This window comes from Micropterus dolomieu, linkage group LG07 (assembly GCF_021292245.1).
Source record: "Micropterus dolomieu isolate WLL.071019.BEF.003 ecotype Adirondacks linkage group LG07, ASM2129224v1, whole genome shotgun sequence".
NCBI lineage: Eukaryota > Metazoa > Chordata > Actinopteri > Centrarchiformes > Centrarchidae > Micropterus > Micropterus dolomieu.
The window spans coordinates 13,351,239-13,378,140 of NC_060156.1; the positions used below are offsets into that span (position 1 = coordinate 13,351,239).

A 26,902-nucleotide genomic window follows, 5' to 3' on the forward strand; every position below is an offset into this window, starting at 1 on the left:
GTTCTTTATTTCAAGGCTGTGACAAAATTTTCAGGTAAAAAGTGACTTAGTCTCACCTCACTGGCAGATTTCCTCGTGTTTTTAGAAAAACAGGACTCCATAACAGTAAATGAGTTGTTCAGACGGTCACTCTTGTGATATGTTTCCAGGTCATAGCCTGTGAACAGCAGTATGACTACTCGTACGACGCCCGCTGTGATGTGTGGTCGCTCGGCATCACAGCCATTGAGCTGGCAGACGGAGATCCCCCGCTGGCTGAGATGCATCCAGTTAAAGCCCTCTTCAAGATCCCACGGTGAGTTCACTAGAGGGCGCTCCTACCACACAGCTGGTGGCTGCCCACACAAGGACACTCAAATACTGCTTTCCATTATGTCTGAGGACAATGGCAAACTCTGAACTTGACAGTAAAAAATAACAGTGGCTTTCTTGATGAATAGATATTATTATTTTATTATGACGTATTCAGAAAATGAGGAGTTAAACTGGATATTTGGTTTGATCCATGTTTCTTGTTTCCACTGGATTTTCATGTTTCCAATCTGAAATGCAGCATCTGCTGAATAATCAGTGTTTAAAATCTTCATCATCAAAAAAATTGTAGCAGTGTTACCTTAAAATGAATGCAGTGATTCAATCTGTGAAAATATTCCCTGCTGGAGACAGTGTGTGTCTGATGATCATTTGAGAGCTTAGTGGCTACACGCGGTTGACCTTTTGTTATCAGCACAATCACGCAATTATCTCTCAGTTAGGTAGAGATATGCCCTTCTGATTGCAATTTGCATTGGTGATTAGCTCCATTCACATTGAGATGAGGCTGTCACCTCCTCCTCGTCACAATGTTATCTCCTCCCTGCCAAGCCAGAGGAGGAACATGGATGGCTCGTGTGGCAAGAAGTATAGCGCTAACGCAGCATTTAATCAGCATCAAATTCAACCAGAATTTTAAATGATTAAAAGAGCAAGAGAGTACGGCCGAGAGCAGGATGCCTTGGTAAAATGAATGCTGCAAATTCAGAATTAGGTTTTTCTCAGATGTGCACCTTGTATCATATCACCTTGTTGGTGGAGTAGATTCAAGATTGCATGTTTGGGAAATTTAATTGAAGAGCAACCAGGAGCTGGAAGAACAGTTTCTGTCAAGTTGCAAGCACATTTCCTTATCAAACAGCAGCCATAATTAGAGGCCGCATATGCATTCCCCTTGTCAGTGTCCAATCCTATTTCATTACAGCAGATTTCTAAGACTATTTGACTTTGGGGATAACTAGGATGTTGATAGAACTGGATGTATATCTTTAACTGACATTGCTGCGTCTCCGTTCCAATCAAAATTAATATTTTGCCCTTTTGGTATGAATTGGAACCTTAAAGGCTTGGTGGTTGTGGTATAAATCACAGCAAATGTGTTGAACCATGAAATGATTCTGTTAACATGTCATTTATCTCAAATATATTTTCCCATCACTGCAGCACGTCAGAATAAAATCACGAGGAAGCGTGGTGTAAATTATGACTCCTGTATGAATGACTTTCTAAATAGGGAAATGTGTTTCACCTTTGGGTCTTTAGTGGCGGTGAGAATGATTCATGATGAAATCAGAGAGATTCATCCTCACAGGTTTTGACACTTGTAAAGTTGTAGATTTCCTCTATTTAATATGTCACAAACCATTACCAGAGGAGCCTTTTCCTGAAGTATTGTCCTTGGGTAGTACATGTTTTATGAAACCATACAAGCACTAAAACATGCAATGAGCATTTTCATCATTCTGTTATTTTACAGTTGCGCAGTAATGTGTTTTCCAGGCTAAAGGGTTCACTGTCATGTTGTTAATCTTGTGTGTGTGTGTGTGTGTCATTCATCTTATCATTTCTCCTCCCTGAAACACATATAGATAGTAAACAAGAAATATTCAAGATAATAGTCAATATACAAGAAAGTTACACCCCAGTTGTGGTGTTGTGGTTCATGTAATGCATTTTCTTTTATGTCCAAGCAGCGTGTAGCCAGCCCACTGTCACCTGAGCGTGATGCTGTTTATTATTCTTCTGTCCTTTCTTTCTTTTTTCTGAGAATACCACTGTAAGCTTTCACTGGTCTCTTTTGTCACACTAAAGATTTAATGGCTCCTCGTGAGGACCAAATAGACACTCAGTGCTATCACCACTTTGACTACAGGGGCTAGCAGCAGATAGCCATTATGTCACACTATTGGTTTTGCTTGGGGGAAACCTACACAGTTGGGAATGATTCTCATCCCAGCAGGCTATAAATGATAAGAGGAGCTCCGATATCTGTCAGAGCGGACGCTGATGAGCTCCGTGAATTAGGGTCACCTTGGTGCATGGTCTGTTTGTGCTTCAGAAACACCTGATACTTGATAAGTTGTGACATATCGTCGATCCATGCATATGTTTTAATTGTTGTTTTGATTTTAAGTTCAATACAAGGCTTTTATGAATTTGATCTATGTAATGAGTGAAAGTAATTGAGAGTGTCACATATGACATACCTGTCATACGTGACCATGAATGATGGTGACCATGAATGAAGGTAATGGAGCACGTCAGAGGATAAAGTTGTAAGATTATCAAGTAAAAAAAATTAATTACAGATACTCAAGACAAACATGGTCTTTGATATTTAATGTAATGTGGGAAGGTTAATTGCTTGCTCCGATGCCCTCTATGCTGTACAGGCCAAGAGTTTTCATCTAAAGTCAAAGTGTGTGTAAAATGTGTTGTAAAGGGTTAGAGACAATTGGCAAAGACGTCCAAGGTTGTGTTTATTCGGCCAGATCCCTGTAGATATTAGCCACAGATTAAACAGTACGTGTATCTGTCGCAGTGAAGACCAGAACGAGCGAGATGGAAGACAGAAGTAAATGATGGCTTGTCAGAGGCAACAAAGGCTAATCAAATCATGAGGCTCGGGGAGAGAAATCCAGACCAGTGTGTTGTAAGAGACAGGTCTTCATGGAAAAAGCCTGAGTTAAAATCTGTGGAGCAGAACAGCCAGGGGTGAAGGGATATCAGCGCAGTTTCTGGTGTTTCTGACACAGAATGAAATCTTTCAAGAGATGAAAAATACAGTTTGGAGTGAACTAAAGTCAAGTCTTTGCTGTGTGTTGAAAAACATGCTAACTCCATGCATTGCTGAACTGTGTTCATAATAATGTTAAGAATAATTGCAGATCTGCTCGACCCTTGCAAAAGGTTGAATTCATCAATATGACAAGGAGTTTGCTTCCATGTGATGTGTCTAACATTCTGATGTTTAGCAGCTGAGGCTGATAAGAATGTCATTAGTTTTGCAGATATTTGGTCATAAACCAAAATATTAGATGGATTAGAATTTTGACCTGGTGATGGTGCTAGATGAAAAGGCAAGGGGTCACCAAAATCAATAAGATTCATCCTCTAGGGAACATGAAGGTCTATACAAAATCCAACGTCCAATATGTTTTGAGATATTTCACTCAGGATAGACTGAAGACCATAGACTGTGGTCAGGACCAAAGAGGTAGACCAACCAACTGATGTTGTCATCCCTGGAGCCATGCTAGCTAATGGGGCTAATGATTAAAGATTAGTGTTAATTTTTTTTTACATGTATGCGTGGATTCTTTCTCTGAGCGCCTTTCACAAAACATTTGTTAAAAATCCATAATTCATCAACAACAGTGAAACACTTTTGATTGTTACAATTGATCACTCAACTTTTCAGTCAGACAAGAATTGTCAGAAATAATGCTGATTTCGACTGTCAGCTGCCAGAGTTCATCTCGACTACATGTTCATTGTTACTGTGAAAACCAGCCATCGTTCAAAGGAATTCACATAAATTCATCTACATTCTCATTTTATGTATTAAAAAAGTCTGTTTGGATAGAGTGAGGTAACCATACATCTTAATGTCACAGGCTTCGTATTATCAGACACTGATGTCTTGACCCCTGACAAGAGATCATTGGCTGGTTGGATGGTTTTCCAATCATGAGTAGGCTAAAGGCTTTAACATCTCTATCCATGATACTGTTATTTTACCGCTCTGTGTGGTGTCCAGGACTGCATCGTTTAGAGATGTGGCAGACAGAGACTTGATAAATGTAGCAGTAGTTCTCAGTGTTCATGCATGTATGCGCAAAGAAGTGCTTGTGCTCTGGCTGCGGTGATGGATGAGCTGAAATTTTAAGCGGGTGGTCCATTCGCTGAGTAAGTCTTTATTCTGGACCCTTGTACTCATTCTCTGTAGCACCTGTGTAACGGCACACGTGTTCCCTCATTGTGCTGAAAACAGACCAACAGTAGGAAATAAATGAATCTTTTACCATTATACATTATTATTGAATGTAGAATCTTTATACATTAATCTCTGGCACACTTTTGATTTATTCACAAAATTTGAAGTACATCACTGCTCACCTCTTATTCTCAAACAATGTCATCAAGCACAACGTCCTAATAGATTTTTTCATTTCATATCCTTCTTAACTTTGCTAAAAATAAGATTCTCAACACTGCCGCCTGTTGTTTTAGTAATTTTATCACCTTCAAAGACTTCATGTTGTCAGGTATAGTGGCATAGAAATTTTTTATTATTTTTATTTTATAATTGTAATGATTTAAACTCTTTACAGCATTTGTTTCAGAGGTGTATGGAAAGATTTTAAGTAAGTCTTAAGTGGGCTCTGACAATGTGTTGCACAAAAAAATTTGTTGAATGAAAAATAACAATGTTTTGCATCATATGGGAATTATGTATTCGGCATATGAAGAATACTTTTCAAATATTGCACTGGCCTGATTTTTGTCTTCCTTCATGGCTTAGCTGCAGCCGTCAAGTGCTGTTGACACCTCCGTGATTTTGCCTCAATCCACTCTGAGGAGCGTCTTGACAGTACAAGCTTTGCCTGGACCTAGATTTGAATAAGCCATTTGTGTTTACAGTATGAGACAGCACTCTCACAAATACTGGAAGAAAAAAACTGCCTGAATTTGCTAAGCACAATGAGCGCACTTGACAGTGTTATCAGCAGTATGCTACTATATTGACTTTGTAATGTATAAGCAGTATGGTACAACATCAAGGCGAGTACGTGTCTTCAGGCTCACATTAGAGGTTGCATTGAAGCAGTCAGTTACTAGCTTTGATCTGCTTTGGAAAGGATTGCCTGTCTGAATCCTTATCAAAGACTCCACTAACTTAATGCTGCGGAAAATGACAGATTTTGTACCCCAACATCCTCTGCTCTCTTCCAAAAAAATATGTTGTTGTTTAATGTGAAGCTGAATCTACGTCTGGTTTGTTTGTGATAAACAAAATGAAACAGTTAAAAAAATTTTTTCCCTTTTACTCTTGAGATTTCATATTCTACTTGTGTGACAGCGTTGTGAAACAACACGTGTGAACTAATTAACACAGTTAACAAATGTCTCGACCAGGTCTGTCACTGTTTGCGTGACAGTGACGAAGGGCTCAGCCTTCAGCTGTCAGACTTGCAGCTCCCTGTGAGGATGACTGTACTCAGGCCTGTCCAGCCTTGGCTTCTCATACAGACCTGTCATCTTGAGCACTTGAAAAGTGTTAGTCTCATTATAGATGGCCTCCGTAAATGGTGCTGACAGAGGTATAACTAGCTCCCATAACTTTTGGCTCCCTATGGCAGATGCTTGCTGCCAGACAGTGGAGGAGCTGTTATCATTTGTCACTTTTTCTGTGGCTGCCATAGACCTGGATCTCGACCAGCTCGTCCTCCAACCAAAAACTCTCACAGGAGTCTGACGGTCGCGCTCTGCCTGCCAGCCATCATTTGTCATATAACTCAAGAGACCAGCTCAAAGGCTTTGATTTTCAGCAATGATCATGTTGTTTGAATGCATTTAGTGAAGTCACAGTTTTATGCAAATATTATGCTGACTTTTGTTTGTGTGTTTTTGTTGTTTTTTTTAGAAATCCCTCCCCTACATTACGACATCCAGAGCAGTGGTGCAGAAGTTTTTGCCATTTCATCAGCCAGTAAGTGTCCTTTAACTTCAACTTGTCAACTTTTGTCCTCTTCCTGTTTTAATACTTTTTGGAAATGCAGTTGTTTTCCAAACAGGGATGTGAAAGAACACAGTAGACAGCAACATTTAATGTTCCAAAGAGAGCCCAACCTTTTCTGAAGAACTGAGGATTTATTAGAATAACAGAATATTTTTACATAGACATATAACAGATATTAAAAGACTTTATTAGTAAGAATTTCTCAAATTTATTTTATTAAGATTTTGTATGGGTTAATAAACGATGACATGGTAAGGTCTGGTGCAGATTCAGGGAGATGGGGTAGATGGCATTTGTGTTTACAACATAATGTGATATTCCAACATGTGTTCATGAGGTAAATTCAAGTTAACTGTTGTGCATGTACCTGTGAATTTAGCAAAAAAATTACAAAGAAATGTGTGGTGTTGGATGTTTTACCTTGAACAGGAAATGTACTTAAATTACTGTGAATAATGACCATAAACCACAAATAAAAATATATTAAACACAAAATGAGAAAAGTCTACATCAAATTTACATTAAAAAGCAGCTTGTTAATCATTTATTGCTGCGATTTACTTTTTTTTTTTTACTTCTACAATAAATTTTTTTGTGTGCACCTGTCATTATTCACATACAGTATGTCATTATTAATAACACAGACATGTAAGTATCGCAGTTATGATGTGTGATAACGCAAAATATGTTCAACACAATATTGACGATATTATCAGCCATCGTATCAATCAGCCTTTAGTTCCAAAACTGGTTTTCTTGACCTGTTACACTATTTATACTATTTTAAAAGAGTGTTTCTTGTGTTAAATCTGTTGGCAAAACATTTGAATCTGTGACTGAAAGTAATGTTGAACGCCTGCTATTAATATATATTGTACAGGACTAAAGATGATAAACATTCATATTACTCGCTTGGTATCATTTGTCCAGTATGAAACGATAAAGCCTGCATGGGGGTTACAATTTTTAAATCAAGAACAGCTGAACATTAGCTACAGGGCATTGTCAGCAGGCGGGAATTTGCAAGTAAACATGGAGGGAATTGAAATTGATATTTTATGGCCAGATTCTATCAACCCTCTTGTCTTTCTGTTCATTGACTTTCATTTGTATAAATCTGCCACAGAGGAACAAACTAATTTACCTGTGTTATCAGTATTATCTGAGGACCCGATAACTTGTCATTTGCTCCACTATGCAAAGCTAATAATGTCAGGGGTGGCTTGTAATGGTTGCTCAGAATATACAACCTTAATTTCTACCATGCAGAGGTGTGTGAGTCTGAACCATAATGAGAAAATAAAATTCAATTATTTGTGTAGGCATGGTTTCTGTCTTACATTTATGTTGGAGGTTCGCAATGAAATGCACTAACTGAAAAGGAGTAACTGAAAAAACAACAACAGATAATGAAAGGCTTTTTTTGTGTCACTTGAGTTATTGATGGGTCAGGACAGAGTTTAGGCATATGACCACTTGAACCAGCCAGACACACATTGCAGTTATGTTAGTTTTTTTACTTTTTGCATGTACTTGCAAAGGTTTTTCATTGTCTTTTTTGCTTTGCAGCTCTGTAATCTGGGTTAATGGATTGCATGGTATCGTATCAGAAATAATCTCCCCAAACAAAGCCCTGCAGAGTTCAATGTGGGGAGGCTGGACAATGTTATCAAGCTCTCCATGCTGTTTGTGAAGCCTTTGCAACACTGTCAGGCCTGGTGGGGGGGGAGGGATGTTTTTGAGGATAATAAATCTATCACCAGTGTCTGCACTTGTGCAGCCAAAGAGCTGACTTCTGTGACAAAGTGGCCTACCGTTCGGCATCCCGGCAGCACAGCCCTGCTAATAGCAGCAACCTCTGCTTAATGTCCTGACACTAATGAATTCATGGAATTAACTTTCAGAGCTGAACAAACTGATAAAAGAAACAGAATTTCATTGTAGATTAGGTGTTTTTCTCCTATCTTGCCTCTGCCTGCAATCACTGGTGTTGTATTGCTCATACACACACATTACAGATGTTGGAAGTCTTTGGCTAAATAAGTAATTCAACAACACAAATGTGGATTGTTGATGGATGCATCGTTGAGCTCAAGTGGGGATTTCAAGTCCTTTAATTTCATAGTTTTTCTCTCACAATATATCAGAACTGTCAGAAATGAAAGCCAATTGTTCTCCTGGGTGTGTGGTTCTTAACAATCAGTATCTTGCAACCATTTGTATCAGCAGCTAGCTGATGCTGATTTGTAGCCACAGGCCAGTATCACAAAGTGCCATAACTTATTGGCAAACACTGCACATCACAGATAGGTCTTACGGCTTCGCCACAGCAGGGCTTGTTTGGACTCCGGGGGCCATGGTGATGGTGACCATGTGGTACTCAGACAGATTAGTGACCCAGACTTTAAAACACTTGCAAGGAGCTCCCTGCTGCTGTGAGTGTCTGTCAGAACTGATCCAGACAAATCAGCTATCTGCAATGTTCAGGTGGCTGCACAGTTTCTCCTCAGCTGTTTAATTCACTCTGACATGTGGGGCTTTGTCTGTCTGAAGTGTTCAAAATCTTTATCTATTTTTTTTGTGATTGTAAGGTGTCTGATAAAGGATTTTGAGGCGCGTCCATCTGTGACCCACCTCCTGGAGCATCCCTTCATCAAACAGGCCCACGGCAAAGATGTGGCTCTCCGAAAGCAGTTAGCTGCTCTCATCCAGGAGCAGCAAGAGGCGGGCTGCAAAACCAAAACCAAGTAAGTCCCCTGATTTTTTTTAAATTGCCAGTGCAGAAGAAATAAGATGCTGCAATGACAAAGCTGTTTGCTTCATTTGTGTGCTGTCATCGGAGGGCTCTGTTGCAGCAGATGGGCATTGACTGAGTGGTGATATTTTTTCTGTCCAGTAGGGGGCAGGGTCTCATCTTCTTACAATCCGAAATGATGATGAGCCCCAGTAATGGACATTACAGTATGTGATTAAAGAGAAGTTAGGGTAGGGGAGTGTGACTAATTCAGAAGGAGTGATTGTGCTGAGTAACCATAGATTAATAAATGCCATTTAGGCCAGTGGATGTGGCAACCATCTTATGGGGAGTCCTTAGTACAAATCACTTCCCCACACGCGCAATTAAACCAATGAAGGAGTAAATATTCTAACTGTGCAGCCTTCTTTTTGCTTGGTTTTGAATGAGCTAATTAGGGTTATTTTTTTACAGATTAATAATAGCAGCTACTTTACAAGTTACTTATGTTTTTCCTAGATAATATGTTCAGATATGTAGAGACAGAGAGAGTGATTTCTCCCTGAAATGTGTCATGATGAATAGTTCACCGAGAAACTCACATGGCTGCGAATGACAGAGAGAAATACTGACTTTGGCATTGCTTAATCTTCATTATAAAGGAGTTCGCTGAACCTGCCCTTGACTGAGAGACTTGATGTTGTGCCAGCTCTGTTTACTCCCGAGAGTGTGCAGAGTCGGTGCCTGAGCCTGATCTCAAATTCCTGTCCACAGTGAAAGTGGATAATGGGATTAGGAGCTTGTAGGGCGAGAACCGGGCTTGCCTGGTTTAGTCTCTCATGCCACAGATCAGCACACAATGACTCCAGATAAGAATAAAGACATAGAAAACTTAAAAGTAGCTACCGTAGGTGGAATAGTGTGATTTACTTCAAAGCAGGAGAGAGGTAGAGGCTGGAGGTCTCAGGTCCTTCTCTAAAGGGACGTGATGACGAGCAATCACTTCAGAGAGACCACATATTGAGCATCTTACTTTATAGCATTTACACTATATTCAGAATACAGAATGAATACAACGACAGAGGTGGAAACAATTCCTAACCTGAAGCTTGAATATTTTTATTCATTTTATATGATGGATTATTTATTATAATAGAATATAGATACATCTTGTGAATGAGATATTTGATGATTTTTGCAGTTTTTAGGATTGAGAAGTAGCCAGATGTCTGATGCTCTTTCAATACCTTTTTATTTAAAGCTGTCTATTTCTTTCTCAATTGTCAACAAATCCCATCAAAAGACCAAAACCAACAATTTGTTAGTGCGTATTTTGCTACTTTCTGACTCCCCTTCTCTGTGGCACTTACTGAACACATAAATCTTAAGAACTGACTCAAAATATTATGTTTCTTTTTTATGTAACAAAACCGTTGGACACTGTAATTTTTTTTAACAAACATTATTCAAAACGGAGTTAATAGTGCTTTTGTTGTGAAGTATTTTCATCTGAGCATTCACAAATTATAAAAAAAATGTCAATTAACTTTAATATAGACCGTCTTAAACCAGCCACTTCCTGTTTAATAAGGCAAATGATTGCTTTTAAGTGGAAGGCTCTGCAAATGTTTCTTAGCAACAAATGTACATATTACTAAAGCTTTTATTGATGAAAATAAATTTAGTAAATGACTAATTGAAACTAGGTAATAGTTATCAACTTAGGAAGGACTTTAAAAACAAACTTAGTGATGGATTTACGAATAGCTGGTGTGACCCAATCCTGGTGGGGATTGAAAAGCAGCAGGACGGTGTATGTGAAACTGACTCAAAACAAACTGCAGTGCCCATGTTCATCTTAGTGACACCCAGTGCAACTGTGTAGCTCATTGATGTACCTTTGTTTTTGACAACAATGCAGCTATGTGACTACGTATGATGAGGAATAAGCTATTTCAGGCTTTGGTTACACAGATGTTAATAGGATCAATGTTCAGTCAGTGTTGGTCTTAGTCATTTCGTGGGATTGCCTTATCTTTTAAATTTCATAGAAATGGCCGATTTGCCACTGTAAATTGGAACCTGCTGTGTACACACGTGTATATATACACATAAAGCAGTAGGCACTCAGAGACACAGCTCTTTTTTGCTCTCGTTCACACTCTCTGGGGTCCCCTGAGGTTTTCCACAGTCCCTTGGAGCCAGCTGGCTCTGTGTTGACCTCTGCCACTGGGGCTCTTTGGAGAGTGATAGGTCAAAACACAGATGAAGTGCAATCACAGTCTGTGATAATGGAAGATGTGTCCCCTGGGAGAGCTTTAAGGGCTTTACACAAACCTTTGAAGTTACTGGCTCCTACATCCAGCCAGTCAAACTACTGTTTCTCATGTGGTGGTCACTTTACAGCTTTCTGAGGCATTATCATGTCCTTGGCTTCATACAGGCACGAGCGGATCAATACTCGTAAAACCCTCATAATAGAGAGCTGTCCTGATGATGATCTGGTAAACCTGGAGTTCTTAGATGAGGTAAGATTTAATGTGTTTATCCTGTCATGCATTGATAGGCCCAAGCTACGATCTTGTTGATGCTATGTGTGTTTTGGCTTTTTTTTCTTTTCTGCAGGAGACAATAATCAGCCATCTCCAGAAGAGGTACGATGAGCTGCAGGTGTACACTTATGTTGGTGACATCCTCATCGCACTCAATCCTTTCCAGAATCTCAGTATCTACTCGCCCCAGGTTGGTTATGGAACAGTCACAGTTTTAATTAAAAACAGTTCTATAACTGATTTAAAAAATATCAATACAAAAATGTGATTTTAAAAATTTTATTTTCAGCACAAACACTCTAGTTTATTCATTTATTGTTTTTAACCATGATCTCGGGTAGCAGTGTCTGTCGGTAACATCAGCGTGTTGAATGCTAACATCCATGCTGACGTTAGCATTCGGCTAAAAGCACCACTGTACCTCAGTACAGCCTCACAGAGCTTCTAGCATGGCTTAACTGTTTATTGTAAATATAAAAACAGGTGAAAATCTGATTTGAAAAATTGTAACAATAAAAAAAATCTGGGATATTTTAATAAATCCAGATGGGGTTTTTTTGTAAAAATCTTTAAAACTGAGGATTATGTGCCTTGTGTATATACATATGCCTTCTCTTAGTTCTCTAAGCTGTACCATGGGGTGAAGCGGGCTGACAACCCTCCACACATCTTTGCTGCTGCAGATGCAGCCTACCAAGGCATGGTGACGTTCTGCAAAGACCAGGTATTCTACACAAAAATCCAACCCTGTGATAGTAAAATTGATAAAGTGATATTAAAAAAATATATTTTGGACGGATGTTCTTGAAATTCTGTAGCTCTTCTTCCTATGGAGGTGGTGACTTTGAAGTCGCTTTGAACTTTAAGACAAAAGTATCTGCCAGTTAAGTGGTCAGGTCTGTTTTTGAAAAAGAGAATTAATTCTCTACAAGACTTTTATCTCGTCTAATAAAAGCAAACTGTATGTAATATAAATATTCCTTCCTTGATGTTTTAGTCACCATGTTTGTTTCCCTTTGTTTTAGTGTATCATAATCAGCGGGGAGAGTGGTGCGGGGAAAACAGAGAGCGCTCATTTGATTGTTCAACATCTTACCTTCTTGGGAAAGGTATAGTAGTAGTGTGGTCATCCTCTCGGTGTAAAATGTGTAGATTCTAGTGCTGATTACTCAATAATCTCTAAACTATCTTGAAATTATACTAAAGTTTATGAAGAAACATGTGGCTTTCAGGCAAACAATCGGACGCTGCGTGAGAAGATCTTGCAGGTGAACCCCCTTGTAGAGGCCTTCGGAAACGCCTGCACAGCTATCAATGACAACTCCAGCCGCTTTGGTAAATACCTGGAGATGAAGTTTACACCGACTGGAGCGGTCATCGGAGCCAAGATATCAGAGTACCTGCTGGAGAAGTCGAGGGTCATCAAACAGGCTATGTATGTGCTGCTCAGGCTTGGTCTTAATTCAGTTCCCTTTGTCATACCTCTGACTACTCTGATTGTTTTCTTTCAGGGGGGAGAAAAACTTCCACATATTTTATTACATATACGCTGGGCTTTACCACCAAGACAAGCTGAAGACTTACAGGCTACCAGACAGGACGCCTCCCAGGTTAGCACAGCAGTTTAACATGCTCATAATATTCCTGCCATCTTTCCCTTCCCATCATGGAGATTAACAGTGATTGTCATAATGTGCATCTGCAGGTATATTGACAGCCGGCACTGCAAAGTGATGCAAGACATTGTCTCCAGCAAACTGTACAAGGAGCAGTTTGACGCAATTCAGGAGTGCTTCCGAAATATCGGCTTTACTGAAGAGGTAATTTAATACTCCATCAAATATAGTTTGCATAGAGTATTTGGTGACAGGTCAGTAATAAGTGCTATGATATTTGTAATTTTTTGTTTTTTAGGAGGTCAACTCTGTTTACAGAATTCTTTCAGCCATTTTGAACACCGGCAATATTGAATTTACTGCCATCACATCTCAACACCAGACTGATAAGAGTGAAGTTCCTAACTCAGAGGCCTTAGAGAACGGTGAGAGACAGTACTCAGTGAAACTCTTATTTTAGCCAAGGAAACATGTAGGTTTAATAGTCTCCCTGAAAAGCAAAGAGTTTGTTGTGTGATTTAGATGAGATTAAAAAAGCTATTTTATGTTGTATTCCTACTTGTGGGATGATATAAGGACGTCGCTCTGTAGTAAATTGCCTTTCGTCTCATTTCTCTTTTTAAATATTTGTGTTCACAGGTTGTGTTCTGTGTTCTGTTTTTTATGTTGTGTAATAATTTACATTTTGTGTAATAGATTGTTATTTTGTGACACTTGTGGTTTCACCGTGGCAACAGGTATGCCGGATGTCATATAAGCCTTTGTGGGCACTTTTATGTGCATTACAATAAACAATGAATCAATCATATCTTGTGACCCAGAAAAAACAAAGTTATCTGTAAGCAGTTCAAACCATATCATATACACAAAGCACAGAACCTCTTTCCATTTACATAAAAAATGTAAAGAAGCTAAGACCTCCGCCGTTAAAGATTGTTGGGGCTTATTTTTATGCTAATGACGAGCTCTTGATTATCAAACTGATTAACTGTCTCGTCTTTCCTCTCAGCTGCGTCTCTACTTTGCATCGGTCCTGAGGAACTCCAGGAGGCACTGACCTCACAGTGTGTTGTGACCAGAGGCGAGACCATCATCCGCACTAACACCGTGGACAAAGCCACCGACGTCCGAGACGCCATGTCCAAGGCCTTGTATGGACGCCTTTTCAGCTGGATAGTCAACCGCATCAACTCCCTGCTGCAGCCTGACATGAATAACTGGTGAGTGTGTGCTGGTGATGAACATCTGTGCGGACGTTCACGGTTACACTCTCTCCTTCGATTATCTCGAGCGATCACGCAGAGTTTCTGCAAAGCTCTGATGACCTTTTATGGAAGTCTGTAGAGGTAGATGCAAACATGCAGAGGAGAATATCAATGGGCAAGCACAAGACAAGCAAAAGGAGAGCAAAAAAAAGTTTAATAAATTTTTGATACAGAGTTGCGTGCAGAGAAAATAATGTTCAGATGATTAAAAAGACTTCAGAGAGACTGCAAAGCGGCTGTTCATTGATCCAAAAGAATTCCTTCATAAATATGAGCGTCGACTGTCAAGCAGTGGTCTCTCAGAGATGTACAAAAGCCAGAGTTCCTGTCTGCATTCCAGTCATCTTTGCCGTTTCCTTATTGCCATTAATAACTGGGTAGCACAGGCTAAAGGTGACCTCTACATACAGAGGGTAATGACTGATCATGAAAAGTAGCAGCTCGAAGCAGTGAATATGAAATGCCGGGTGTTAATTCTTCGTGCTGTCTAGAAATGAGTATTGCTTGTGTCGATATTGACAATGACTCAAGGTTTAATTAATAGAGACTTAAAGACAATCATTTAAGTAGCTTTGACTCTACTGAAAGCTGATGTTTATGATTTCTCATCAGATTACTAGGCCACCCAGACCAAACTCTGTATTTGGGTTGAACTTGGATTATCATTAAAGTTTTATCAATTAATACGCCTGATGGGGATTTGCTTGTTCCGTTACACAGAAGAATAAGTTTGTTTGTCCCCTTTTCCTCCTTTGAAGTGCCGCAGAGAGCAGCATGAATGTGGGAATCCTGGACATCTTTGGATTTGAAAACTTCAAGAAGAACTCGTTTGAACAACTGTGCATCAACATCGCAAACGAGCAGATCCAGTTTTACTTCAACCAGCACATATTTGCCCTTGAACAGGTAAGTTTGACATACAGATATAGGCTTTTCATAGTGTGCTTAAGATGTCCCTGTAAAGATGTTCTCGGAATGAATGCATCCACAAAACGACAGTCCTCAGCAATTAAACATATTGAGCAAAACAAATTCCTTTCAAAACATTGTAATGGAAATCACTCATTTCAATATTATATGTGTGTTTTAACATCCATCAGTGCAGAGATGCGCTCAACATGAACATTTTGCTTTTAGCTGGGCTGTGATGTGTAAAGGATTGTTTATACTGTTGTGCTCCACCAAATGACTCTCTTAATTGATTTAATGACGTTGTTTACCCTGAAGAAGTCTTTTTTTTCCTTGATGGAAATGAAGAGACATTAATCAAGAACCATTTTGCCATAATGCCTTTTAGTCTGTGTTAATTTTGCAGTAGTCCTTCTAAAAGGACAAACAAGGTAAAGTAGGGCACGTTTTATTACAAGTTAACTCAGTCTGCTTTACATTTTAATGTTACAGCAACACATGTACAGAAGAATACACTTAATATAATACAAACAAGATAATTTATTGAGACGGGATTTCACACATTAAAAATAATAATACTTCCTGCTCATTCATTAAAATTTTCCAGCACTCTCCAGGACCAACCAGAACTGAAGCTACATTTACCATTTACAGATAAATTACAACTGTGATTATTGAAAATAAGGTCTTTAAGCCTGTTGAAAAGCCACTGATCAAGGGCTGGTGCTCAGTGGAAAAGGGATTTTCATTTGGTGTAGATGTCTTCAGTCTCACAGTACACAGACACTGATTATTCTGAGTTAATGACTTAAACATGAGGATGGTTTAGATCCATTGGTTCCACTTTATTAGTAAAATATATATTTAAAACAACTTTTTGATCTGAAATTAAAGAGATGCAATAATATGATATGACTCTGGGTTATTTGCAAAGTGAAATAAATTATGAATAAGTAAGCGGCTCTATTTGTTAGTTCAGAGCTGTTCTGTTTTATGCATTCAGTAAAAGACTCTATTATGCAGTAAACTTCAGCCATAGACACACACACCGAGCCGGCTGCAACTGTTTGGTTTTGTTGATTAGAAACTCTTTCTCCCCCCCACACACACGCACAAATCATATTTAGCCCAGATTGTTTAATTGGGTCATTTAGAGAAATCATTAACTAGATTGTTCTACATTCACTGGTTCTAATTAGATGGAATACCAGAGCGAGGGGGTGGATGCAAGTCTGGTGGAGTACGAGGACAACAGGCCCATCTTGGACATGTTCCTGCAGAAGCCCATGGGTCTGTTGTCCCTGCTGGACGAGGAGAGCCGCTTCCCTCAGGCCACTGACCATACCTTAGTGGGTAAGACTGGAGCTACTCCTGCAACATGTTCAGACATCAAACAAAAATCACAAAGAATTAATATATGAAGTTAGAGGTCACCACTTAATTTGAATGTAGCTACAGCTCTTGCCACACAGTTTATATACCTTAATACTTTCCTACTTGTGCTGCTTTTTTTGCTCTTCTCATTTCTTGCCTACAGATAAATTTGAGGACAATTTGCGCTGCAAGTACTTCTGGATACCAAAGCGTGTAGAGCTTTGTTTTGGGATTCAGCATTATGCAGGAAAGGTATCAATTCAGTATTAGTAATTAGTATTTAAGTGTTTAGGTAACCGAATCAAGGTGGAGCATGTGGTTTTTTCAGACCAATTAGTTAGCAATTGGGAGTTAGTTCAAATCCTGTTCAAATTTGAATTACCTCTTGAATATTCAAGATTAGGCTGGGCTACAATTAATTGTTGATGTTTATCAACTTTCAGTGACAATATGATCATATTGCATTATGTTTTTACAAATTCAGTTTAAATGAATGATTCCAAGCAAGCTGTTATTAAAAATGTAAAAATTTGTCTTTTAAGTGTTTGCATTATATGTATGAAACACTTTTCTTATGTAATATATAACAATATAGCACATATATCAGTTCAGTTTTTTAATTTTTGACTTGTCATAGCACAGGTGTCACTAGTAATATTAACCATGGCTCTGTTGTATTGAAAGTGTCCCCGTAAGCTGTGACAGTGACCGAGCATGCATAATGTGATTGTCTGATGTCCTACTCGACAGGTAATGTACAATGTGAATGGATTTTTGGAGAAGAACAGAGACACCCTTCCTGCAGACATCGTTGTGGTTCTGAGAACATCAGAGAACAAACTTTTGCAGCAGCTGTTTTCCAGCCCGTTAACTAAAACAGGTATGCTATGGTATTGGCCTCAATGAAAAATATAGCAATGTAGAACATCTCAGCCAATAACGGGAACATTAGTCTACCGCTAACCACAACGGAATGGAAACTTTTCTTTGAGACAAACTATTGTTAACAAAGGCCGGGTTCTGACTGTATTACTCTGTGAATTGTGCTGGTGTCTACTGCTTCCATAAATGTTCAGGTAAGTGGGTTTCTTAAAGACGCGGCTCCCCAGCGTCTCCTGGTCCCCCTTCATTTCAAGCCTCCGTGTGCCGTGCTCGGATAAATCTGCAGTCTCCATTATCTCTTGAGAGGCTCAGCTCTCTGCACGGCGCTCTGTTTTTATTTTCACTAAGCTGTCCCTCTTGGTTTCCCACTGCTGAATGCTATCTACAGATTGTGGGTGCAGTGGGATATTTTTATGATAAGGTTTCTAAATACCCAGGGGATGAAGAAACAGTATTTAGAGAACACAAAAGCAACTCTTCCCACCTCTTTTCTGTTGGTTAAATGAAGGTAGAGTAAATGCTCGTCATTAGCTGCGGCTGAGGCCTCCTGGTCACTTGACTTAGTTGAAATGCTAATAGATGTGTTAAATTATCAGATTCCCACTTCCTACTTTATTTCAGCTAAGCCACATTATGTGATTCACTTCCTTTTTAGGGGCCTGTAAATGCCTACTTTCAGTCCCACTGGCATTAAAAGCAGCTTCAATTCACAAAAGGCACCTTAGCTGAGACTTCAGTAGAAATCTGTGTGATGTGTCTGTAAACTTCAATTGCATGTTGTGCACAAGGGAGCCTTCATCCACTTCCTTTCTGCAATTAACGGCTTCACAGGAGTACACGCTATAAAAACAAATTCAGGGAACACTTCATTTCAGTGCACAAAGGCACTGAATAGATTCTAAGATGTGCTGTAATGTTTACTGCTGCTGACATAGTGTCACTTAGGTCTAAAAGCTTCTTTATTTCCCTTTTGTTCCACTGCACTTTTGTCTATCCTGCCATTCAGACCGCTGGATCAGGTTAACGTGATGTCACAGAAATAAACTGTTTCTGTGTTGTGCAGCTTGAGCCTTTTTATCCTAAAAAGCTCCACCAAAGCTCACAGTAATGGTATGGATTCTTTTGCATGTTCATTGAAAGGCAGTATAACTGCAATATACTCACACTCAACTCTTCCTCTGTTATTTCTTTGGAGCTGGAGGTCCAATTTTCTTAGTGCATTTTGTGAAGCTGCAGATCATCTCTTTAGATAAAAGCTATGAAACACTCTGCTTATCGTTCTGGAAAAGATGGAGCGCCGTTTAAAGTGAGATACAGTATAGCATAAGAAAATTATAAATCTATTCTTCAGGGTAAAATTTGTGAGGGGATTTAATTTGCATTTTACTTCACATTATAGATTCACTGTTATCTGTGAAATTACTATTATCTGGAGGGATCTGATGGAAATCTGTTTTACACCAGGGTGGTTTCACAACTCTGGGTCGCCTCATCACAGTGTCACCACTAGGGGACACCCTCGTAGACCTGCAAGCTGACACTGTGGTGGAAATAAAATAATGGATCTGGGATGTCAAATTTCACACATACATACAGTGAATGTTAATGTTTCTGCAGCTACGCATATCTAACTGCTGTGATACAGGGACAATTCCTCTAAACCAGATCATTTTCCTCGTTTAAACAGACATACAGCCCACATTTGTGTAATATTTCAGTAGACTACTCATTCATTTCACTTGCCAGATTGAGAATGAGAAGGTCTAAGGATTGAAGTAGTTCATGTTTGGAGAACAGTAGGAAACTAGGAGGGCCCCAGAAAGTAAAAAGCTCCCAGGCGGGGAATAGCAAGGCCACTTGAGCCCTGCAGAATGTGGGTCCTTGAGGCTTGGACATGTGGTGGTGTTTTGTCAGAGGAAATGGGATGTATTTGCATGGACAAATTCATCAGAGCCAGGGCCTTTCCCAGATCAGGGGGATCACAGTGTTTGAATTGGCTGGGCTCAGTAGGGCCTGCCAGGGCCTGGGCAGCCTGCGGTCACAGTGTGGGTCTCTGTGGGTGGATGTGTGTGTGTGTGTAGCCGCAGGGCTGCTTGGCCTTGCTGCTTGTAGCACAGCACATCTGCACACACAGCACTTCAAGACTGCCAGTCCTTTCTTTGTCAGAGCACAATGAAAATGGAGGACGTGCAGAGTGATGTGTGGCCCTTTTGAAAGTGGAGTGTAAAATCATATATTTCCTGCGTTATTTTGTCTTACTGATATGCGCCATTTATGTTTGACAGGGCTTTAACACTTTATAATGTACGCTATATGCAGAGAAAATCACTGGTATGAGCAAGAACTACACTACCCTAGTGCAATTTTTGTCATTTTGAATTATTAACCTAAGCAGTGACGTGTATGTAGAGGTGTACATGCAAATATATTTTACTCACAAGTCTGATTCACTGCTGCATGAATGTATGGAGCGGCAAAGATTTTACACCCGGAACACAGCATTTCTTTTTATTTTCGTAAGACGGCAACTTTTCATGGTGACTTAATTTAACATCTTACCTCAGACCAACTGCCCCAGAAAAAAAGATGTTATCAGGTAAAAGAATCCTCCCTGAGTTTGAATGTATTTATGCTGTTCTTGTGATAATGAATCTATGTTTTGAAAAACCCTCCAGAAGCCATAAAAAAAGCAGGCAACCATGAGTTTAATCGGTTTCATTAAGGAGAACTGAATGTTGTGAATTAGTGAATGGATGTGTCTTTACTCTGTTTGTTGTGGTGAAAATGAACTAATGACATTCACTCAAATACTTTACTTTAACTAATTCTTTAACACTGATATTCTGTGCTTTTCTGTGAGATTTTAGATGCAGGACTTGTACTTGTAACTTTTACTTAAGCAAAGGATCTGAGTACTTCCTTTACTTTTTTTTATCCAAAGTGGTGTTAATTTTACTGTAATGCTTATACTGTAATACTGACCCATAAAATAAGCCCATAAACTCCCCTGAACTTCTACAATCTAAGGCCTCACATTTCTTGTGAGTGACAAGATTTCTGGCTCAAATTTATACCTTCAGGTCTTGTTCATATTTTACAATTCAGTATTTTTATACCGGGTGGGTTAACGAAATAAGCTCATACTTAAATTTCCTCCTGCGAGATATCGGGGGTTATAAGTTCAAGTCCGTCATGTATGTCGGAACAATTTACACTGGTTTTACATCTTCACATGAAGCCACAGTTGCAGTTCTCCCATCTTCTGCATCGCCCTCTGTCTCCCTTCACGTTAGGAGATCCTCCTATGTAGAAATGACAGGCTTCTCCCAGCGATATGACACATATGGCTCTTTGTTCTCTCCCAGTAGAAGCCTTTTTTCATCCCAGTGGGCAGACACCACGGTCTTTCACTAGACGTCCACGCTGTCTTGCTACCAAAAGAGACACTCACCAAGTAATACTTTTGTTCAATTTCTCCCCTAATCGTGGTTTTGGAGAATGTTTTGAGTCAGCAGTGGAATTTTTGATGGCCCCGCACATCAATAGCAAGGAGCCAGCTCTTCTGAGTCACATGGTACAACATCCTTTGATAAATGCAACACTGTGTTGTGTCACTAAAAGCCAATTACACCATGCGTTTTATGATTGATCTGCTCTGACAGTAGTGGATGGCATTTAAATCAACAGCCCCCGGAGCCATCGCTAGGCATAAACGGTGGTGGTTATGGAGGGTGGCGGGGGGTTATGGGTGCTTTAATCTCATTTGCTTGGTTGCTGAGTTGAGTTTCTGGATCACATGTTTTCAAAAAGAGAGCGGGAGAGTGGCTGAGATATCTAGCAAGCCTCTGCTCACTCAGCTCGGGAAGGCTGCTCTCTCTCACAACTTTGATTGTCCCCCGTGTCGACAGCTCGATCCACAGCTTCTGAAGTACAAGGCGCACACTGGCACTCATAAAAGCGTGTAGGGAGGTGTCATATTGAACGCGGGATTGCTTTTTAATCCCAAGCACATTGACTATTCTTGTCAATAGAACCCCAATACAACTGCCAGCTTGAGCTTTTTTTTTCCTACAGGATTCTTGCTGGGCTTAATTTTCAAAGTGAACGCACAGATGCCAAGGAAGGCTTTTTCTCTCTCTGCCCCCACCTCCTCCCCTCACCTCCCTACACACTGCTCTGCCTCACTCTGTGTTTGTCCCGGAAGTCCATGCCAAGAGCAACATGCGTGAAGCAGAAACGATCAGTGGGACGCTCCTCCACCTCCTGTTTCCCAAGACTGAATGACCTGATGGGAAATATTCTCCTCACCTGCTCTCCTCTTTTTATTTATTGAGATTTTATGTTGTATCCTCTTCTCTCTTATTTTACGTTATCATCACACATCTATTTGAGAGCACTGATAAAAGTAAGAACTGCCTCCAGCTGTAACTAAAAACATCTGGCCTTTTTCTTCAACTGAATCCACTGTCAAAGAACAAATCTTCCCTGTTCTTGCTCATCTCTGTGTTTGAATAATTATTATCCACATCATTAGACAAGTTCCCTACTGTATCTAAATTAGAAGGTCTTCTTTCAGGCCGGACATCACAGGTGTTCCCTTGGTTTCATGTCTCAGGAGGCAGAAATCTTTGAGGATACTGACTATTAACCCGTGCTCTAATCATCTAGTCAGGAGGGGATATGAAACCCGCCAGAAGACTGAATTAATACGACTCGCCAAGGAATACATGAAGAAAGCAGCGAGTGTCCATTTGCAAGGCTTAGGTACAACTGTCATAGTTTCTCTCATCGCAGCGCAGCCCCTTCATCTCCCCTTGATGGTGTCATGGAAGTGAGAGGCGTGAAAGCACAGTGACACTCCACGAGCCCGTTCCACTCGCAGCCGCTAATTCATCATGACAAATGTGCTCAGATGATCTGGCCCAGCAGCACTAATGGGGAGAGGAGAGAGCGCACTTCATTTGCACAAGACCCACTCCAATTAATCCATCCAGCTTTACTCTGGGCTAATTGGAGCGGGGCCCTCCCTGCCTGTGTGCTGGTAATATACCCGACACAGTTTAACGGCTCCTGTTCTCAGAGATCATACTTTTTTGTGTGTGTGTATTTTTTGTGTGTGTAGATTGTGCCGAAGGGGTGTTTGAGGTTGTAAAATCTGTCGTCCCCATGATCCTAAACACAAGGCCCCTCTCACAAACGTGTTAATAATGAGCAATTATCTGCTCATATTTCCATGTTATCATATTTTACACTTTCCTTTCTACTATTTTTAGGTCTTGATTCAGAACCTGTGGATACTTTTCCCAAGCACATTATTAACAAATATAAAAGTGCATATTTTGATGCAACAGAATATCTTGAATTTAGTTTATTTACCAGATGCAAAATGTATTAATAGCAGAATAAATGAGTAGATAAATAAATAAAAATGAGCAGATAACTGTCAAGCGCTAAAAGCACGATCATCACTAGCTTAAAAGACTGCTTGAGTCCTTTTGAAGTTCTCTCACATCATATGTTTTGGTTTGTTTTGACTACAGCAGAGTGTGTGTCTATGTGTGTCTGTTTGTGCACATATTTGTGTGTGTGTGTTCGTGCATATGTGTTTGTCCAATGAGACGCCACATTGCCTTGGCTCACTTTAAAACCTTTGGCACAAGTAGGACGTTCTTTGTCTAAAGTTAGAAGTGGTCTGGCTGTTAATTAATCCATCATAAATTGATTTTGATCTTTCCAGTGTTTGTTTGATGCTTCTAATGCACACTTGATAGTGCAGAGTCCTAAGAGAAAGGCAGGCGATGATCCAGTCTTTAAGTTTTTTGGCTCGTTGTCAGACCATGTCCTCAACAACTGACGTTGAGTCTTGAAATTATATAGCAGAAGCCGACTACATATTTGCATTTTAGAAGTTCGCCTGTGTGCAGTAGAAAATCTAGAACAATTGTTGGCCTGTCACTTCAGCTTTATCTTAAAAAACTTACAAAGGTTTTCCTCCTTGCCATACACGGCTGCTTGGGTAATGCCGCCTCCTGTGTCTGCAGACGTATTTTTCTAAAGGTGTGTGTGGCACATCTGTGCAGCTATTGTTTATTCATGGAGTAAACCCTTTGAAATGTGTTAAGATACTTCCCACTCATTATAAAAATCCTGCCACCCATGGATTAGGACTTTGATGTCACCAATCCTGCTTCAAAGGCTTCTTTCACTGCTATTAATCACAGTTTAGCCTCTGAAGATATAGCCAGAGAAAACATTTGGACATCTTGTGCAGAAACTTTGAAATGTTCAGACTGTCTTGCATATGCTATGTTCATATCCTTTCCGCTGTGTGTGGGGCTGTTGGACTGCTGTGCACGCAGCTGCACTCCTGAGTCCATGGGATTCAGCTCAGATTTAGGGTCCTTCTGAACTGTCTTTGATACTGTTCTGCAGTATGGAAACTACTGTTAACATTGTAGTGTAGCTGTTGACTTTGTTTTCCTTGTAGCTTGTATGTTGAAAAAGAATATCACCCCAAAGTGTCTTCATGCTTGATAGTTCACTCAATAATCAAATCTTCCCTTTATTTCACACAGCTGTTCAAACTTTAAATAAAATAAGCCCTGACATGACTATTTGTGTCTTTTTGTTATGGTTTGGTTTTGAACAGGAAATCTTGCGACGTCCAGAGCCCGGGTTACTGCGGCCTCCAGATCTCTGCCACCACAGCTCGGTTCAGGACGCACCAAGGTGAGGCTTGTCTTCCCGTAGCACAAATCATCACATCTGAGAACATAATGTTTTTTATTTGTTGCTCACAGGCATTGCACTATAAGAAACCCAGTAAAAACTTGTGCTGTGAAGCAAAGCCACATTAATTGACTACCCTGTTATGTTTGCAGTCTTGCTTGTGGTGATGCAGCATCGCCATCTGGCATTTGGTATCCATGGCATAAAATAGTTCTCAGACTTACTACCTATTGTTGTTAATGGGCACTAAAGTATTGTGAAAAAATATGTAGGTCCGCACAGAATCAGCACATATAATTGCATCAATAGATTTCAATAGGAGGCCGTGATGCAGTTTCTTTGAATGCCTTGTAATGGTGTCACACACATACAGACAAAAGATTTGTTAATAGTAGCATCTTTTAAACTTTCTCACCTCTGGAATCTCTTTCATTTCACGGTCTATTTTTACTTTATTTAAGGGGAAGCATTTGGTCAAATCGTATTGTTTGTAAGATATCAAACTGAAAATGTATTTTTTACGTTGTGGAATTATTTTTACTTGGTCTTCACATTATGATTTACAGTGGAAAATGCCTTAAAGGTCCTTTACTTCTTGTCTATCCACTTCCCTCTTCCTTTATTTCCATGTCATTCGCCTACAAGTCTCCCAAATACCTATTGAAGGTAAGACTTCTGTTGAAAATAGTTAAAGTTTCTTTATCTAAATATATTTCTAAATCACAGATCAGTCTTTGAAAATACATAATTCATTGAAATCAACTGCTCATCATTGTAATCCAACTTGAAACTTTAACAAATTTTCCCTAACTTGGAATAATGTGCAGTTTCACTCTTTTAACGTCTGTCATATTCTGGTTTTAGAAAATGTAAATCACTTCTTTTGAACTATTTTATCACGCAACCACAATTCTGCGTTATTAATGTAAAAAAATGCTCTGTGATGTATCTTTTTAGATTATAGAATTACGTGTGTATGTGGGACACAAACACAGGCCAACTTAACTGAGGAAAAACTGTTCTACTTTCTTGAACTTCTCCTAAGAACTCACTCAGTTATTCTTGAACAAGAAAGGGCTTCTTACTAACAACTCAGTGTGATTGATGTTATATGTATGCCGTCATGTTCTCAATCAGCGTTGGGGAGAAGTTGACAGAAAATGACGCTTGCATAGTTACCAGTACAACCAGATTAAAGTAGTGTGATGGTTGTTAGAATAGCAGAAGTAAGTCCTAGCTAACCGTACTTCTGTGTGATCTGCTTTCAAAATAGCAAAGTGTCGAAGCGTCTGATTCCTCCCTTCATGTAACTCTGAGAATGTTTGACGTACCTTTTCTTTCTCTGTACTAGGATGAAGATATGCACCTTGCAACAAAGACTTACCATAAAATATCTATTGCATCATTAATTTTGATGAAGCCATGAACTGCGAAGGCCATTAGAAAGCTTATATTGTGTCCTCGTTAATCTGTCGTCGTCGAAATGACTGTCTGCTTGGTGACGGCTAGTCTCATTACTCAGAATGCTCTGCAATTTTCCCATGCCCCACAGCAGTGCAGAATTATTCTCTAGATTGTTAGCTTTAAGTGTTTATGGGACTATGTTACAGATGGCACTGTTAATACAGCTGTGTATCCCCAACTGGCCCATTTAGAGTAAGGAGACCTGCTGTAATAATACCTTTATCTCTACAGAGCCCACAGAGGATGTCAGGGTGCAAATAAACTGCATCTCATTTGTATCTGCTGCCTTTGCAGTGATGCTCCTGGCCTGAATGTGGCCTGTTTTGTCAATGCAGCATGTTCATTGTGAGTGTTTGTGTTCAGGTGGACACCATGGAGATGATGCGACACCCAGAAGAAACCACCAACATGAGGAGACAGACTGTAGCCTCCTATTTCCGTGTAGGTGTTTTCTCTTTTATGCTGCTTAACTGTCTGAAATCAACCAACAGTTAAAAATGTTGTGTACTCTTCTGTTCAGTTTTAAAATCACATCATCAAACCAACTGTTCCACAGTTTATCAGAAAAAGTATCTTGAAGTTAAGCAGAGAAGGCCACAGAACTTTGAGAATGCCAACTAAAGTTTTGGGGAAAATGACATTGTGATACTAGCCTAAATCCATTGATGGTGTTGGTGGAATCTTATGTCTCTATTTGAGGCGGATTCCAGTTAGATTAATTAATTAGTTTAATGCTAATATATCTAATGCATGTACCCACCCACAGAAATGTATGAAATGAAGCCTTCACACATATTTTCCCTTCCCTCTAAAATTGATTTGGTAATACCTCAAACTCTGCCTGATTGTAAGAAAACAAAATCACAAACAGGTTGTGACATTTAACATTGACTTTTAAAGTGTGGTAGAGCATGTAATGTAATCTTTATCAAATATTTCCAAGCATGTCCAACTATCTTGTTAGTAGTTCATAAAAATCTGATTAACTTTAACCTGCTGTATCTACTTAAGCTACAATAGCACCTGATAATAAAAATGCACATTAAAGCAGAACTGTAGAGGGTTACAAAGCAACTAAAATCCAGTGACACACAGACAATGAAAACAGCAGAAATCATGTTTTACTGTAATGACTCGCACAGTAAATTCTGCTTAATCTAAATTTCTCCATCATTAATTCAGTCAGTGAAACAACACCATATTCATCATGTTAAAGTTTGTCTTGTTAACAGAAATACTATTCTCATTTCCTGGTAATTAAATTTTGATCAATTCTACTTTGCTTTTTCAATGTTAATTTGCTTTTAGTGAAACTCGACATT

General features: G+C 39.5%; 1 protein-coding gene across 4 annotated transcripts in view; it reads left to right on the forward strand.

Annotated features, from left to right (window-relative positions):
• myo3b (myosin IIIB) overlaps window positions 1-26,902 on the forward strand; it is a 67,263-nt gene that overhangs the window by 12,487 nt on the left and 27,874 nt on the right. For 3 of the 4 annotated variants that reach the window (XM_046054389.1, XM_046054390.1, XM_046054387.1), the window contains exons 8-26: window positions 150-295; window positions 5,960-6,025; window positions 8,647-8,802; window positions 11,233-11,317; window positions 11,415-11,531; window positions 11,961-12,065; window positions 12,367-12,450; window positions 12,574-12,776; window positions 12,853-12,951; window positions 13,047-13,161; window positions 13,256-13,382; window positions 13,967-14,177; window positions 14,981-15,128; window positions 16,331-16,484; window positions 16,669-16,757; window positions 17,256-17,385; window positions 24,037-24,116; window positions 24,762-24,782; window positions 25,944-26,021. In XM_046054389.1, the coding sequence (XP_045910345.1) occupies window positions 150-295; window positions 5,960-6,025; window positions 8,647-8,802; window positions 11,233-11,317; window positions 11,415-11,531; window positions 11,961-12,065; window positions 12,367-12,450; window positions 12,574-12,776; window positions 12,853-12,951; window positions 13,047-13,161; window positions 13,256-13,382; window positions 13,967-14,177; window positions 14,981-15,128; window positions 16,331-16,484; window positions 16,669-16,757; window positions 17,256-17,385; window positions 24,037-24,116; window positions 24,762-24,782; window positions 25,944-26,021 (2,214 nt within the window). The remainder of the gene's footprint in view (window positions 1-149; window positions 296-5,959; window positions 6,026-8,646; window positions 8,803-11,232; window positions 11,318-11,414; window positions 11,532-11,960; window positions 12,066-12,366; window positions 12,451-12,573; window positions 12,777-12,852; window positions 12,952-13,046; window positions 13,162-13,255; window positions 13,383-13,966; window positions 14,178-14,980; window positions 15,129-16,330; window positions 16,485-16,668; window positions 16,758-17,255; window positions 17,386-24,036; window positions 24,117-24,761; window positions 24,783-25,943; window positions 26,022-26,902) is intronic. The other variant, XM_046054388.1, reaches the window with a different exon arrangement.